The sequence below is a fragment of the Numenius arquata genome, chromosome 8 (assembly GCF_964106895.1).
Source record: "Numenius arquata chromosome 8, bNumArq3.hap1.1, whole genome shotgun sequence".
In the NCBI taxonomy this organism is placed as follows: Eukaryota; Metazoa; Chordata; class Aves; order Charadriiformes; family Scolopacidae; genus Numenius; species Numenius arquata.
This window is the reverse complement of record NC_133583.1, coordinates 9405718-9420077: the sequence shown is the minus strand read 5'-3', so window position 1 is coordinate 9420077 and position 14360 is coordinate 9405718. Positions and strand designations below refer to the sequence as shown.

General features: G+C 35.7%; 1 protein-coding gene across 1 annotated transcript in view; it reads right to left on the bottom strand.

Annotated features, from left to right (window-relative positions):
* The window catches only part of FHIT (fragile histidine triad diadenosine triphosphatase), a 416321-nt gene extending 403407 nt beyond the window's left edge, over window positions 1–12914 (bottom strand). The window contains exon 1 of the mRNA XM_074152418.1: window positions 12812–12914. Coding sequence (XP_074008519.1) covers window positions 12812–12914 — 103 coding nt within the window. The remainder of the gene's footprint in view (window positions 1–12811) is intronic.
* Window positions 12915–14360: the final 1446 nt, after the last annotated feature.

Genomic DNA, 14360 nt, shown 5'->3' with positions numbered 1-14360 from the left:
CTCTGACAGCAGAGGCTTTGCAGACTGCAGGAGCTCAACTGACAACAGACAAAAATTAGATTCAAGATTTGCAATAACATTAAGTTTATGAGAGTCTGCTGGCTTTCATTGCACTTCAATACTATGGGAGAAGGAACCCACGGGGAACCTCCTCAGCCCTGCAGCAGCAGGACAGTCAAACACCCACTGTCTCTCATTAGGAAAATACAAAACATTATTAAACCTCCAGATCATTTACCTTCCTTTTCTGACCGGTATATATACCGGCATTTTTAGTTTTTAAACGATGCACTTTTAAGTACATGGTTTTAAAGGTCACATGTTCCCAAATATCTGGATCGCAAATGGAAAATATTCTCAAATTCCTTAGGTTTAAGAGTATCTTACTCTAAAGCTATCTTCTGTCCTTCTTTGTGGATAGAAATGGACGACAATCTGTGACTACTGACCAGGTGGTACAGCATAAAGAATAACAAGAATACACAACTTGCTTAAAGGACAAATACTGTTCTTTTTCAAGTTAATGAAAATGTCCTCCCCCCACCCACCAGTGGAAACAATTATCACAGGAGTCACTCATCATAATATCAGCAACGGCTTTGAAAATCTGAGACACCAAACATATATGGCTTAAAAAACCTTAACCACCATTTTAAACAACCACATGGGTTAAAAACATAATTGGGTTATGTAACACATTATTTTTCTCCTCAAACCTGCAGGGATAAGAAACACAGGAGGTCTCTATGACAACTGAGAACAGTATCATCTCCTCACAAAATCACCAATTCAAAAGTACATATGTATCCTTAAGTTGTGCAGTAAATAGGCACAACAAACACTTGAGATCTATAACAGCTGACAATTTTTCTTGCAAAGATTAGAAAGTTTCAAAAGGGAAGGGGAATTAATGAGATGGAAGATAGTTATTGCTGCTGAATCCTCTGACAGATCAGATGACAATCCTGACTCAACTTTCATTATTTAAAAAGACAAACAGAGCATCTCTCTGTGCCTTTTCAATCATGACAAAACACAATGATCAAATCACATTATCTTCTTTACTCTGATATCTTGTAGGCAATCTAAAATGATCCCCTATGGACAACCCTTTAGCTGAGGTACAATGTTAAATTCATTCAGGTACCATCAATGTGGCAATTAAAGATCAAGGAGGATCTGAGAAAAATACTCAAAGCTGGACTGCACGTCATTGCCTTCCCCTGACCTCCCCTACAAGTTGGGAAAAATGGAGGAACACCTGAAAAGCAATTTTTTTTTTTTTTTTTTTACTATATAGGCGCAACAGCAATCCAACCATTGTACAGAAGGGGCCCTTGAATTTTTACTGCTTAGTTAAATTTTTTTTTTTTCATTTAGCAGTGCCACTCTTTATATCCATTTTATTTCAAAATACTCATTATTATGCATCCTATTATTTAATTTAGGATCAAACCCCATTACATTTCCAAATACATCCCACATATAATTGTCCCAATTCTGAACTAAGGCAGCTACATAAGTATCATCCGTTTCATTTTCACACAAAACCCCCGCTACTTTTCGCAGTCAGTTTTACAGACTTTCCTCTACTCTGCAAGCACTGCAACATACATGAATGAGCAGATAAATTCATGGGCTTTTAAGAGACCAATGAATATTGAAAAAAATACAGTCATCAACTAGAATAAAGAATCCACACTACCTATCAGGGTTAGACTAAAACAATGCTGCTGTGAATGCCATATAAATGGAACAGATTTTTCTTGTTTAAGGATGAATAAAGCCTGGCCTCTCAATAGAGGCTTGGGTTTAGTATATCATTCACATAGTAGACAATAAAAATAAAATCCCATTTTGTGTCCCTGTAGTTTAAAAAATGGGTCAAACAAGTTTAAGATTTGTATATAAAGATGTAATTAACCTGAGCCTGATACAGTTTCTTACAAACACAGCCTAATTTGTTCTCTCAATGGTGCTCCAGTTTGAATAAGATCTGCATCGACTCAATTATTGTTAATGACTATACTTCCTCCAACTTCTAACTGTGTAAAAAGTCAAGAAAATTAAGCAGTAGATGACTAGTTGATCTAAATAATAAAAACCCAGCTAGAAGTTATAAGCATAAGGGAAAGCAGTTCAGTTTAGTTCAAAATTCTCTCCCATTTTTCTCTTTCAACTGAACACATAAATGGTATTGTAAACTGTTGCTTGGTTTTTGCTTTCTGCAAAAATCTGTTTCCATCAGATCCTTTCAGTTAATATCCAATCTTCATGTAAGAAGAATGTTTCTCCACATTTAAAAAAGAGGATTCAATACTATGCGGTACTTATAAGCAAGTCATAATCAATATTAAATGCATTGCGTTTTATTTCGTAAAGGAATTGGAGAGAAAAAGGTGATACTTTCACTGTTTGCTAAGCTAAATTAACCTCAGCAAAATATTATGCTAAGTCAGCAGTGTTCCATTATGTCGCTGTTTTCAGATTAAGATAAAAATAGAATTATACAACTCCACAATATTTTTGTGATGCACTCTCTCCAGGTCAAATTCAGAAATTTTTTTGAAAGACAAGCAAGTATAACTTTTTCTTAGTATTGATAGGGTCATAGTAGGGAAACATTAATTGAGCAGAGATGTCACTAGCATCCTTCCACATGACTGGATACTAATTAGGTGTTTGTTTTTTTTTTTAAAAAAAAAGTCTTCCTACTATCTAAGAAGGGTGGCAATTCCATGTTTTACATTCACTAAAAATGGCTGCAAAATAATCCCCGACGAAAAAAAGCCTTCTTGCAATACTCTGCTAGTTCCTTTGGAACTCAATGTAAACAGTTGTGTCTGAAGTCTCTCAATAAAATGTTTTAAGGAGAGTCATTTGAAAAGGACATTGATCCTATTTCAAAGTACTTATTAAGTTTTCACTCCCAACAATTTCCCTCCATCACAACAGAGCTATGCAAAAAGGAGTATATTAAAATGCTTGGCAGAGGTATCCTGTTATGTCCTTATGAATAGGCAAAATTAAAATCCCAAAATCTTAAGTCTGTTTTTCAGATGCAGTTCAAACTAATTCAATTTTGTTATACATTGAATGCAATTCACAGAAGTTACATTAAGTGTTTAGACTTAAAAGAAATACAATTAATAATACATAAGTTAAGCAGAATTTTAACAACTTCTAAAATAGCTATTAATAGGCAGTTAGCAATAGAATAATTTTCCCTTTGAAGGTCCTGGCAGGTATATCAAATTGCAGGTCAGTAAAGCTGCTTTATATGTAATTCTCCATTACTATTTTCAAAGTTAAATGATATCCCTTAAAAAATAAGACCCACCTCTTCTTTGAAAGGTTATCTAGTTATCTTGACTTCACTTCCTAATGCACATCTTTTCCTTTCTTCTTATATCAATCTTTCTTCTAAAGATGATGAGATTTCATTTTGAAGACTTCAGAAAGGCAAAAAATGTCACAGCTCATTGTTGTCTCACCAGTCCACATTATTCAGACAGTGAGAGAAAAAAAGAGATCAACTATTATGATTTCCTTAACGATGATGATTCCATTCCTTCATGATGATAATAGCTTATTAATCTTAAAGAGAAATCCAATCTTGATTTCAAAGTACCAAATAATAACAAATACTCCTCAACTCTAGCAATTTGTTTCAGTCACTAAGTTACTCTCAATATTTAAAAAATAAAATAAAAAACACTGCCTATACTTCATGTATCTCCAGCTTCAAACTTATGGCTACAGCTTTTATCAATGCCTTTGTTAATCTAAGACTTTTATTCCTGGAAATTTTGTTCCTATACAGGCAGGCACTATCAAGTCATTTTTCAACTTTCTCTGGCAAAATCTTACATGCTGGCAAATTCTTTTGTATTCTTTTAATGCCTTCACAACATGTTTTGACATTGCATGAACTTATTTTCCCCTCTGCCCCTCCCCAAAGAGAAGCGAAAAATAAGATGTGTGCTGTAAAAGAAGCTGGATAATGCTATAAACACCACCCAGGTGGACCCAAAAGGTCAAAAGTAAGAAGGCAAATACAAACCTACTTTCCTCTCCCCTTTCTCTACTTCTCCCTTTCTTCCTCTTGCTCCCCAAATCACACATGATTTTGAATTCAATAGTATCAACAGAAAGGTAATGTTTTCACAATTGTCCTCTCGGTTTCCTCTTTTCGTCCCACCAGGGAGGAGCGAGCAACCACAACAAGACCACAAAACACCAACAGAAGTCTTTTAAATATAAGGAGTACAAGATGATTACTTGTGAAATTATGAAATATCGTCTTTAGATTATAATTATGGCACACCAAGGAATATTTATGTATGTTTCAATGAAAACATATAAGGCTTTTCACAGCAAACATTATAGGATTCCAAAACCAGAAGACATGACAGTTTCACATTGTATCACTAGACCTCCTCTGAGGAGTTGCAACAAGAAATTCATGTCAGATACCTCTCAAAAATATGTACTTGAAGAAAACACATAGTAGTATTACACTGTATAGCACAAAATATTCCAATATGCTAAAAACAATAAGCAATAAATGAAATTTCCAATTGACTTTCCAGCAAATCTATTTTCATTACAAATGAAGATTTTGCATGTATTGCATTACTTATGGTAATTGTGTGACATCTATTATGAATGACCATGTATTCCAATCATCTCTTTTAATTATATTCTGCCATAAGAGCAAGCCATGCAATACCTTGTCCAGACTCAGTTAACTGTGTGTGTGCTGTGTATCCCGTTCTGATGGCTACGCTCTGGACAAAAGGTTCCAGACATGCACAAACTGGAACAGCAACAGCTTGTAACTGTCATCTCCTTCATTAGCCAGGAACTACTTAAAACACAAGAATAAAAAAAAAGGCTGAATTTAAATCCAGTTATATGCTGAGAAAATAAAAATATTCTTTTTATTCCTTTCCTTTATAAAGTTCATAGTAATTGGTACCCGAATGCAAAGCACATGGATACCTGCTATTGACACAGGTTCTTAAATTTTCTGTAGTGGCAAAATTGCAATGACAGCAAACACCCTCTTTTTATTTGTTGTCTGTTGTCCATTTATGGCTGTGGAGTTTGTTTGGGTTTACTGACATGATAAAAAAGATAAAATTACAGGTTTGTTTAATAATCACACCAATTACAATTTGCTTTCTACTAGAGTAGAAAATAACTGCTGGACTATAAGCAGTTATTATTTACAAACGGGACTTCACAGTTTTTTTAAAACAAGAATGCCAATTATTGTGTTAAAACTCAAAGGAAGCACTCTTTTTACCTTTTTGGAATCCCACCCCAGTTTCCCTGCCACTTTTCAAATAAAAGTTTGCAACCTCTTAATTTTACTTCCTTCTACATAGCTTGCTCCCGAGTCTTTTAAACCTGACTTCTTCCAGCTCTTTAAGACGAGGCTTTTCTCACTAAACATTTATCCAGGTTTCCTGCTATGCTAAAATACAAATGGGTGAACTCCTTATTCCAGATCATCTCTGCCGCCCCAATGACAGGAACCTCAAAGTAAATTCACTTAAGTCAGTTACTATAAAACTATAGTTGTAAGTTGGTGTGAAAGTGCTAAAATGCTTTGCAAATTGTTAATGAGGATAAACATGACAAAACAGGAGGCTGTAACTAACCTAACACACAGTGAAATAATTTTAAATATGAATATAAGTTTAATTAAATATTTTCAACCTTCAAAAAATAAGCTGCTTTCATATAAAAGAGGTTCTCAACAATTATAAAAATAAAAATCATATCATTGGGAAGACAGTAGGCAGCCTCATAACAATCATGAGCCAATTGATCTAAAATTTAGATGTTTTACATTTTTTCATGATGACAAGAATGGGCTTTCCAAATTGTTCTTTACTATCTGGGCATACTTTAAGTATGCATAATAAGTAACACAAGTGGGGGGAGTTACAAGCTAGGTTTCAAAGATTCTTCTGCATGTCCCCGGAGCTTGTAAGGACAAGCAGTTCCACTTTCAGAGGACACATGTTAGTAACACACCTTCAAAACTGTACAGTGAGTGCCCCTGAAGTACACAAGGCAATAGAGAGGTTCATGCAAAATGTGGTTTTCTTTAAGTAATTTTTTAAGTTCCAAACAATGATGATAATGGGTGAATAAAAGGGATTAGCCCAAAATGAATTGGAATTTTTTAGCTGGATTTCAGAATACGTTAGCAACGTAGCCAAGAAATTTAATTGCACAGATCCAACCTGTTATGACATACAGCTTACAAGCCCATCTTTCAGAGATCTCATTACTCTCCATACAGCAAGGTTTGAGGGTCAGCTGAACACATCAGTAATAAGAGACAGCTTATCCCACCATGGCCTTTGGCAAGATGCACCAGGGTCCAACCTGAGAGCTACTGCCTCTCCCAGATATGGTCTTAACACAGTTTTTTAAATATCTCTTCCAGGTTGTGCTACAACCTAAGAAATTCTTATCACTACTTTGCTGAATGCAGGTAAATGAATAAATTAGTTAGTAACCTAATCCATTTGCAATCAGCAAAAAATACATTTGATTTCATTAATTTTTTCTTTCTATTTAAAATAGTGGCACAAAGCATTTAGAATGGGATTTTCCTCAACACTATTATATTAATGCAACTGTAACAATGCAAACAGAATAGCTAAATCCTTATGGTGAAGCACATTCTCCTTCAACAGTGAGCACCTTTCAAGCAAGAATTTGAAGGAAGAGAAAGGGTTTTTATCAGACCAAATGATACAGTTGAACTCCAGCCCCCCAAATAAGACAGAGAAGCTTTTGTGCACAAAGCCCTGAATCTATTATCTTCAGAAGCAGCACTTCCTAATGCGAGTCAAACACCATCCCTTTGTTTGTGGACTGCAAACAGAACGACTCCAGCCCTGAGATAATTAACTGGCCTCTCTATCACCACTAAATTCAAGTGGTTTGCATACACAGAGCTGAGCACTCATTCTTTGGGCTGTTTGAGGAGAACCCAGAACGTAGCTTGAGAATACAGTGAAGCTGATCTACTGGCTGCCAAGGGTGCAGTCCCACTCCTTACCCTATGCACAACATAGTTTAATTTAGCTACAAATTATTAAGCATAGAAACTGGTTTTCTTACCCTCAATTTGTTCAAGTAAACATTATGGCATTAATAAGTCCTACTTGACATCAAGACTGCTCATATAATGAAGAGTCATGGAACAGCTGTACTGAGGATCTCGGGGGAAAAAAAAACCTTGGGACCTTTCACTGATGCTCAACAGCTTCAGAATGATATCTCAAAAAGGATTTATCTAATACTGAAAATACACAAAAGAAAGTCTGAATCTCTTCTGCATTCTTGCTGAGGAAATATTCTTTCTACTTCCTGCACATTTTCACACAAGATCCATCATTTATATCTATTCTTCCCATTCAGGAGGTCTTTTCTACAGCAGCAGAAGTACTTCATCTTCTTCCTAGTACCCTCTTCTACAATTACTAGACATTTTGAGAAATTAATATAAGTAGCACACTCCTTGGCGTACCAAACAACATTTTCTGTCTGCGTGTGATTCCCTTGCTATCTCCAGGATTATATTTCGGTTACAAAGTCTTTACAAAACCCCCTTATTTTTAGCTCTTTACTAAAAAGCTGAAAGGATCATGACTGCTCCTTAGCATTGTGCTAAAGTAAAATAATAATAATAGTAATGCATAGGAAGCTTCTGTAACGAGCACTGAAGAGTACTTTCCCACAGGGTTCAATATGTATAATGTGTAGTTGTAACAGTGCAGTGTACATTATTGCAATATGTAAATGCAAATTTATATATTCTGCAATATAACTGAATTTTATTTTTGAAATCTTAGTTTTATGGCCAATATTAACACTAGTTTAGGATAAAACCCATAAAATTCGTAATTATGTAGCATAAATACAGATGTGATAAATGTGCAATGTACAAACTAACTAAATCACAATAAACAGCAGCTCTGTAACTTTATGAAGAATTAAAATTTCATATAGATGCTAAACACCATGGTTTTCAGCCAAACTTGTGAGAGAATAGCACTGCTCTTTCCAGAGTCAGTGTGCTATCTTCAATGGAAATTCTGACAGGACTGTAACTAAATTAAAAATTACTTTTAAAATATATTAACCAATAAAACTAATCAAAAGGATTATCTCTTTCTAGCTGCAAATCTTTTTAAAAAAGCAGCAATCATTTGTCAAAATACAGAGTATGTTAGTCTCAAGTAATACAGTAGTTCTGACAGCATATGACAGGGGAACTCACAAACAGACAAATCCTACAGCAAAGCAGATACTATTCTTATATTGCCTGACCCTGGATCCCATCCCATCCATGCAACAGACCCACAACAACCACACTGTGGCTCAGGGTGTTATCAAGTCTTTGAAGGAGCATTTGGTTCAACTAATGTTTCTCTACTCACTAATAAAAGGAACAATCTGCAGTAACTCACAATACTGCACACTGTCTCAGCAACAAATAATGACCATTAACTTCATATAGTGATGAAGTTGCCAGAAAATATCACAGGCTTTAGGTTTTTTTTTATATGGTCAAATCCCCACAATCGGAACACTTTCTGGTGGAAAAAAGTAGATCTCTATGGAAAGAGAAATACCAAATAGTCCAACAAAATTCAGTAGATAACAGTTAAACAGTGTCTTTTTTTTGGTATTTTTTCATAATCAAACCCAGATGAAAAGTTACTGTAGAGTGTTTATTCTGATTTATTATATACATGTGCACTTACTAAAGGAGCCACACTGTCCACCACAAATTTCTGTAAAATTGCTTGGTCCTGATAACCCTCTGCTCCTTGTTCCCAGCTGGAAAGCCTTTTCTTTTTAATAACCAATTCAATAAACTGTTGAAAAATGCTTTGTGTAATATAGTATTGCCATAGATCTGATGTTTGTCTCTGTCATTACATATTGCATTCAATCAATTTACAAATGTTGCTGTGTTCCTTTTGTGCTGGTTCTTCTTATGGCATCCTGAACACAAATCCAAAGATCAATACCTTCTCTGCTGAAAAAATTGGACATAACAAATGAATAATTTTATTTATAATAAAAGTCCTGGTCCCCAAATGGATTCTACTAATGTTCAAATTCATTTTTCATGTTAAACACATTGCACAATGCAATGAGAAAGGCAATGATAAAAAAAAAAAAAAAAACACCACTCAGAACAGTTCATACTTATTGAAAATGTGAGCAAAACCATGTAAAGCTATGGCGTATGGCTAGGAAAACATCAATAAACTGGTAGGTCATTCACAAAGTATTTGTTACCATATTAAAGAGCAAAAAGTCACTGTCAAAGAGCAGACGGTTTGTTTTTTTTTTTTAATAGAAGATGCTATAGTTCTGTTCTGAACTATGGAAGCACCAGGGCTCTGAATGAAATAATTTAAGACAAGTAGAAGCTTAGCTCATGCTGGTTGCATGAGCTGATTCAGTTTGTCTAGTGCCTTTTGTGTGACAGAAATAACATTTGCTGACTACAGATACATCCCTGCACTATTCCAGCTATTGAATAGCTACCTCCTCTAAAACAACTATGCAGTTTTTCAAGGAAAAGTATTGGTACCTGTATATTGCACCTTATATATATAGGCATATAAATCCCAGAAGCTTAGACAATAACCAGCTCACTGCCTCCCCACTCCCAAGCTAACTGCTGATATGTGCCCTGCATACAGTATTCCCATCTAGACTCTTGGCTCCATAACAATTCACAGGCATTAGCAAAACAAAATCATACAATTTCTGTGCAAAACAGGAAACCGACATAAAAACACACCCCAAAACCCAGTATCTCATTAATCAAGACTTACCCCAACCACCATGTGCCTGGCTGCTCTGAAATAAGACAGACAAGTAGAAGCAGCGGGGAAGCCCCATCTTCCCCTTTGAAGAACAGAGCAGGTACATACTCCTCATTTTGTCATGGGGGTTGAGTGACTTGATGTCTTCAGACAGGCTGTGGTCAGACACCTCTGAGCTTTAACCATTTTTCTATTAGGTGACAGCAAAAGGACTGGCTGTCCTGAGGGGAACACGCACTAATTCTGCACAATCACCCTGTGTATCTCTCCATCTCCATTTGGTTTTGCCAAAAGAGGTGAATGAGTTTGCTACTACTGTCAAACACAAACGCGTATTTTAGCTTACACAGTGGAGATTCCAGCGGAATTCCAGATATCCCTTTCTCAATAGTAAGATCCTAGTTACTTCCTATTCAAGTATCTGCGATAATCACATCTTCGCTCAAAGGGATCCTATCACGAACCCATTTCTAAGTCCATGAACTCACATGTGCCCATTAGACAGAAGTCTAACGCTGGGGCAATTGAGGCAGCTTTCTCCAGGAACAGAGGAACTCTTTCCTTACCATGCATACTACGTTCTTGCTCTTCCTACTCTTGGTTACTATTAGCACAGTTTGACTTTCAAGTATCAAACTGAATTCACAGAATTGGCAGCTGGAAATAAACAAAACAAGACTTTGTAATGTGTTAACTGAACAAGCGTGCTTTGGCGTTGCTCAAATCATGAGCACTGACTCCACGAGACCATTTTGACTGAATTTCTTCCAGAGAATAGCTTTATTTTAAAACTACTACAGCAAATTCACAACTCCAATACTACGTTCTGTTTCAAGATGGAATTTCAACCTTACTAGTTAATTAAAGCCACCACCTGGAGTGAGCTGGCTTTCAAACTGATTTCCTTTGTCTCTCTAATTCACACACATTAATATTTTATTTTCTTCTGAAAAAAAAAAAATGAAAAGGAATGTCACAAGTGTGCCGAAGAGAAGGCAGATAAAATTATTGCAATAAAACAAAGAAAATACACTTGTTACTGCCAGGTCTCGAGATGAATGCTGCATTATACAGACATTTCAAAGGCTTACAACTGCAAATTGCTCTATTTTACGTACTGTATTTAGCCTTTGCATCAAGATCTTTTCTAATTTTTTCTTATTGTAATGAGAAAGGGAAAGGGCTGGATTTTTTTACCTGAACATTTATTCAATGGAGAAACAAAGACTACATTATATATTACAACACATGAGCTATTAAAACAATGTGACACTATAAAATATGCTGCAATACTCATTATGGGATAACAAAGCTAAACCTGAGCAAATAAATGTATCTGCCAAACAGTCCGCAATAACTATTCAACTAGAGTTTCTGTTCTTTAATTATTTAAGAAGCAAAGCAGCTTGTAATAATTAAGTTCTATAGGCTGCTTAAACTAGATGCTCACCAAACTTTAAAACAAGTATTTTTCATCTAAAATAACTATTTTTAACAACAGATATGATTGTTCACTGAACTGATGAACTGAAAAAAAATCATTAACTATTGTTTTTTAAAATTCCACATACAGTACAGATAGCATTTTGTTTACTATCTGATCTGGACAATGCATATACCAACATACTGCTGAGGCATTTACAGGCTTCTGCATCTCACAGTGACTGATGTGACCCTGTCTTTAGATAGCTTTGAAAATGTTTTTGGGTTTTTTTTAAATGACAAATCTATAAACAACATCAATTTACATCAGATACTTCAGAAACTTGAAGCTGAGAAGAACTGTTCATTTAATTCACTAAAATATATTGGTGGGATAGTAACACCTTTAAAGTTTCTATAAAGTCTATGCATCTTTGCCATGCATTTATAACCAAATTATCTGACTTCTGGTACAGATACCATTCAAAGCAGGCGTGAGGGAAGTTCTATATTGAACAATTATAATCTACAGAGGTGACACGAGGAGAGGAAGGTTTCAAGTTTCAGAAGAAATGCATTTATGGGTTTAAAAAATATATTAAAGGTTACTAAATTTTAAATTGTTCATTAAATTATGAAAGAAACAACATAAAACTACAGAAGACCAAGAAACCCCAGACAACAATAAACAAACTCCTTTTAATAAACTCCAGACAACTTTCTTCTTTTCCCAAAACACATTGAGCCATTGCCTAACTGAATTTCTACTAAAATTTTATCATGGACCTCTATGGAAATGATCAGCCTTGAGTATTTCTGAAAAATTCTACCTCCAGCCACTGAAATCAGCACAAATTACACAGTAGCAGAGTTTTGACTGGAAAATAACATGCCACACTAAATAGGTACATTTACCATCTTGCAGAATCAACATACAGTTTCTAAAGGGAGAATTTTACTTACAACATGGGGCTTCCTTTCTTTCCTCAGGAAATATGTGTGCTCTACAGATGGTTTATTTAATCCATTCCTACCTAAACTAATCAAAGCAATCTGTCCCAAAAAAACCATAGGAGTCTTCATAGAGAATTCTGCTGCCATTTGACAAATTGTGTACATTTAGTTAGGGGAAGTTGAAAATACTTCATAAAGAAGTTACCACATCTAAAAATAAGTGACATTATTAAAAGGAAGGCAGGATGCGTTATTTAGCATAATATGAAATTTAAACACTACCACCTCAGATACACTTTAAAATGCTTTTAGTAGCACCTGGTTGTTTATACATCTTCTGTGGTGAAAAGGTCAATAGAAATTCACCTCTAAGGTCACAGTTGCTAAGCAACTGTTTTCAGCAGTTCTGCAACACTGATCAAGCGTATTACGTTCCATTGCCTGGTTTCAGAATAAACCCATGTAGCATCCTACCTGGCCTTTGAAGCGCACCAAGCTCCTCTTGCTTCTCCCAAGAGCACGAGTGCCCATCGTCGGGGTGATGCTCAAAAGGATACGCCCTGGGACCACCGGCTTCCGGTTCACAAGAGCAAAGGAGAGCTCAGTCTTCAGGAAGACCACGGAGGGCTTGATGAGGTGCTGCCCGAATCTCAGCATCATAAATGTTGATCTTCAGGGTCTGAAAGAGACAATTATTAAGATAATTAAAAGACTGACTTTGCCTCTCCTAACAACAACAATAAGACAACGAAATTTTCCAGGTAGTTTCCGAAAGCAAGCACCTCCCAGGCTCACCAAGGCATTGGGTGTTTTGGAAAGGCTGGTAAGGCTTCCCTAAAGCCTCACCCTTTTCCCCTTTCTTCAGAGGGGTGGTGGAAAGGGCTTCTTTCCAGAGTAAAAATTTTACCTATAATTTCTTAAACGCTTTTCTCATCCTCTTGGCGGGGCTACAAAATTCTAGAAAGACAATGTCATTTCTGTCTCCCATTTTCAGTTATTCTGCATTGTATACATGTGTGTCATATGCACTCGGAGAAGCAGGAATAGTATTTCACATGCCCTTTGCCCAATGCAAATCAATGCACATAGGACTTACAAAATAAAGAAACCACATTTTCTAAATGTATCTCTCCACTAAATACATCAATTGAAGAAATATTAAAAAATTAAGGAAAGCATATTTAGGCATTTTCCATCCATGCTTTCTAGTTTGAGCAACTGAAATGTGAAGTTGATCAATAGTTGCGTGCAATTTTCTCTTATGGAAAGGAAGTCAAAGATTTCCACTTTCATTCACTGAAATTTTCTCTCCTCCTGGTGAGGATGAAAATCCTTCTTAAATAACTAAGGTACAGTCCTAACAGTGTCTATTTTAGGTCTTTAATCCCTAGAGTATTTAAAGTATTTAATTCAATCAGAAATATCCAAGGTGCTGCAGGGTAAACTATTAAGTAATGAAGAATTTCATGTGACACAATACTTCAGACACATGGAAAGCATTACACTAACATTACCTTGCCTGAACCAAGTGACTAATCAGAAAATTCAGTTTTGTAAATTGCTTCAGATGGGGAAAGATATTGTTACAATCACACAGGGGCTTTTGCTGCAGTTCTTTTCTTGCAAGACTACCGTGGTAAGACCCAAACTTGGTTCTTAATCTAAACAATTTATTCTAATTTCAGGTCCCACTCCTTGAATCTGCTCCAACAAAAGTTACATAGAAAAACCCCCTCTAAGTGCACACACTGTGAAAGTGTCTTCGAGAAGTGTTTGTTCTTTGGAAGTAAGTTCCGGCTTTTTCAGCGATCCGATTCCACAAACGAACTTAACTAAATTAAATTTAGGATAGCAGCTTTATCAAATCAGGCTTTACACCAGAAAAAAACATGTATCAAACTTAGTATAAGATACAGTAACCAAACAGATGACAACACATTCAAGTAATAAACTTTCTCTAAGCAGGCACCACGTCTTGTTTTATTTTTGAAAATTAGAGATTAAAGGAAATGCTTGAGCAGACGGTGGAATAGGGAACAGTGGAAATTTTAACCATCCCTGTTTCAAAGATCTGAAAAAGTTCTATAATTATTTTTTTTCCCCATA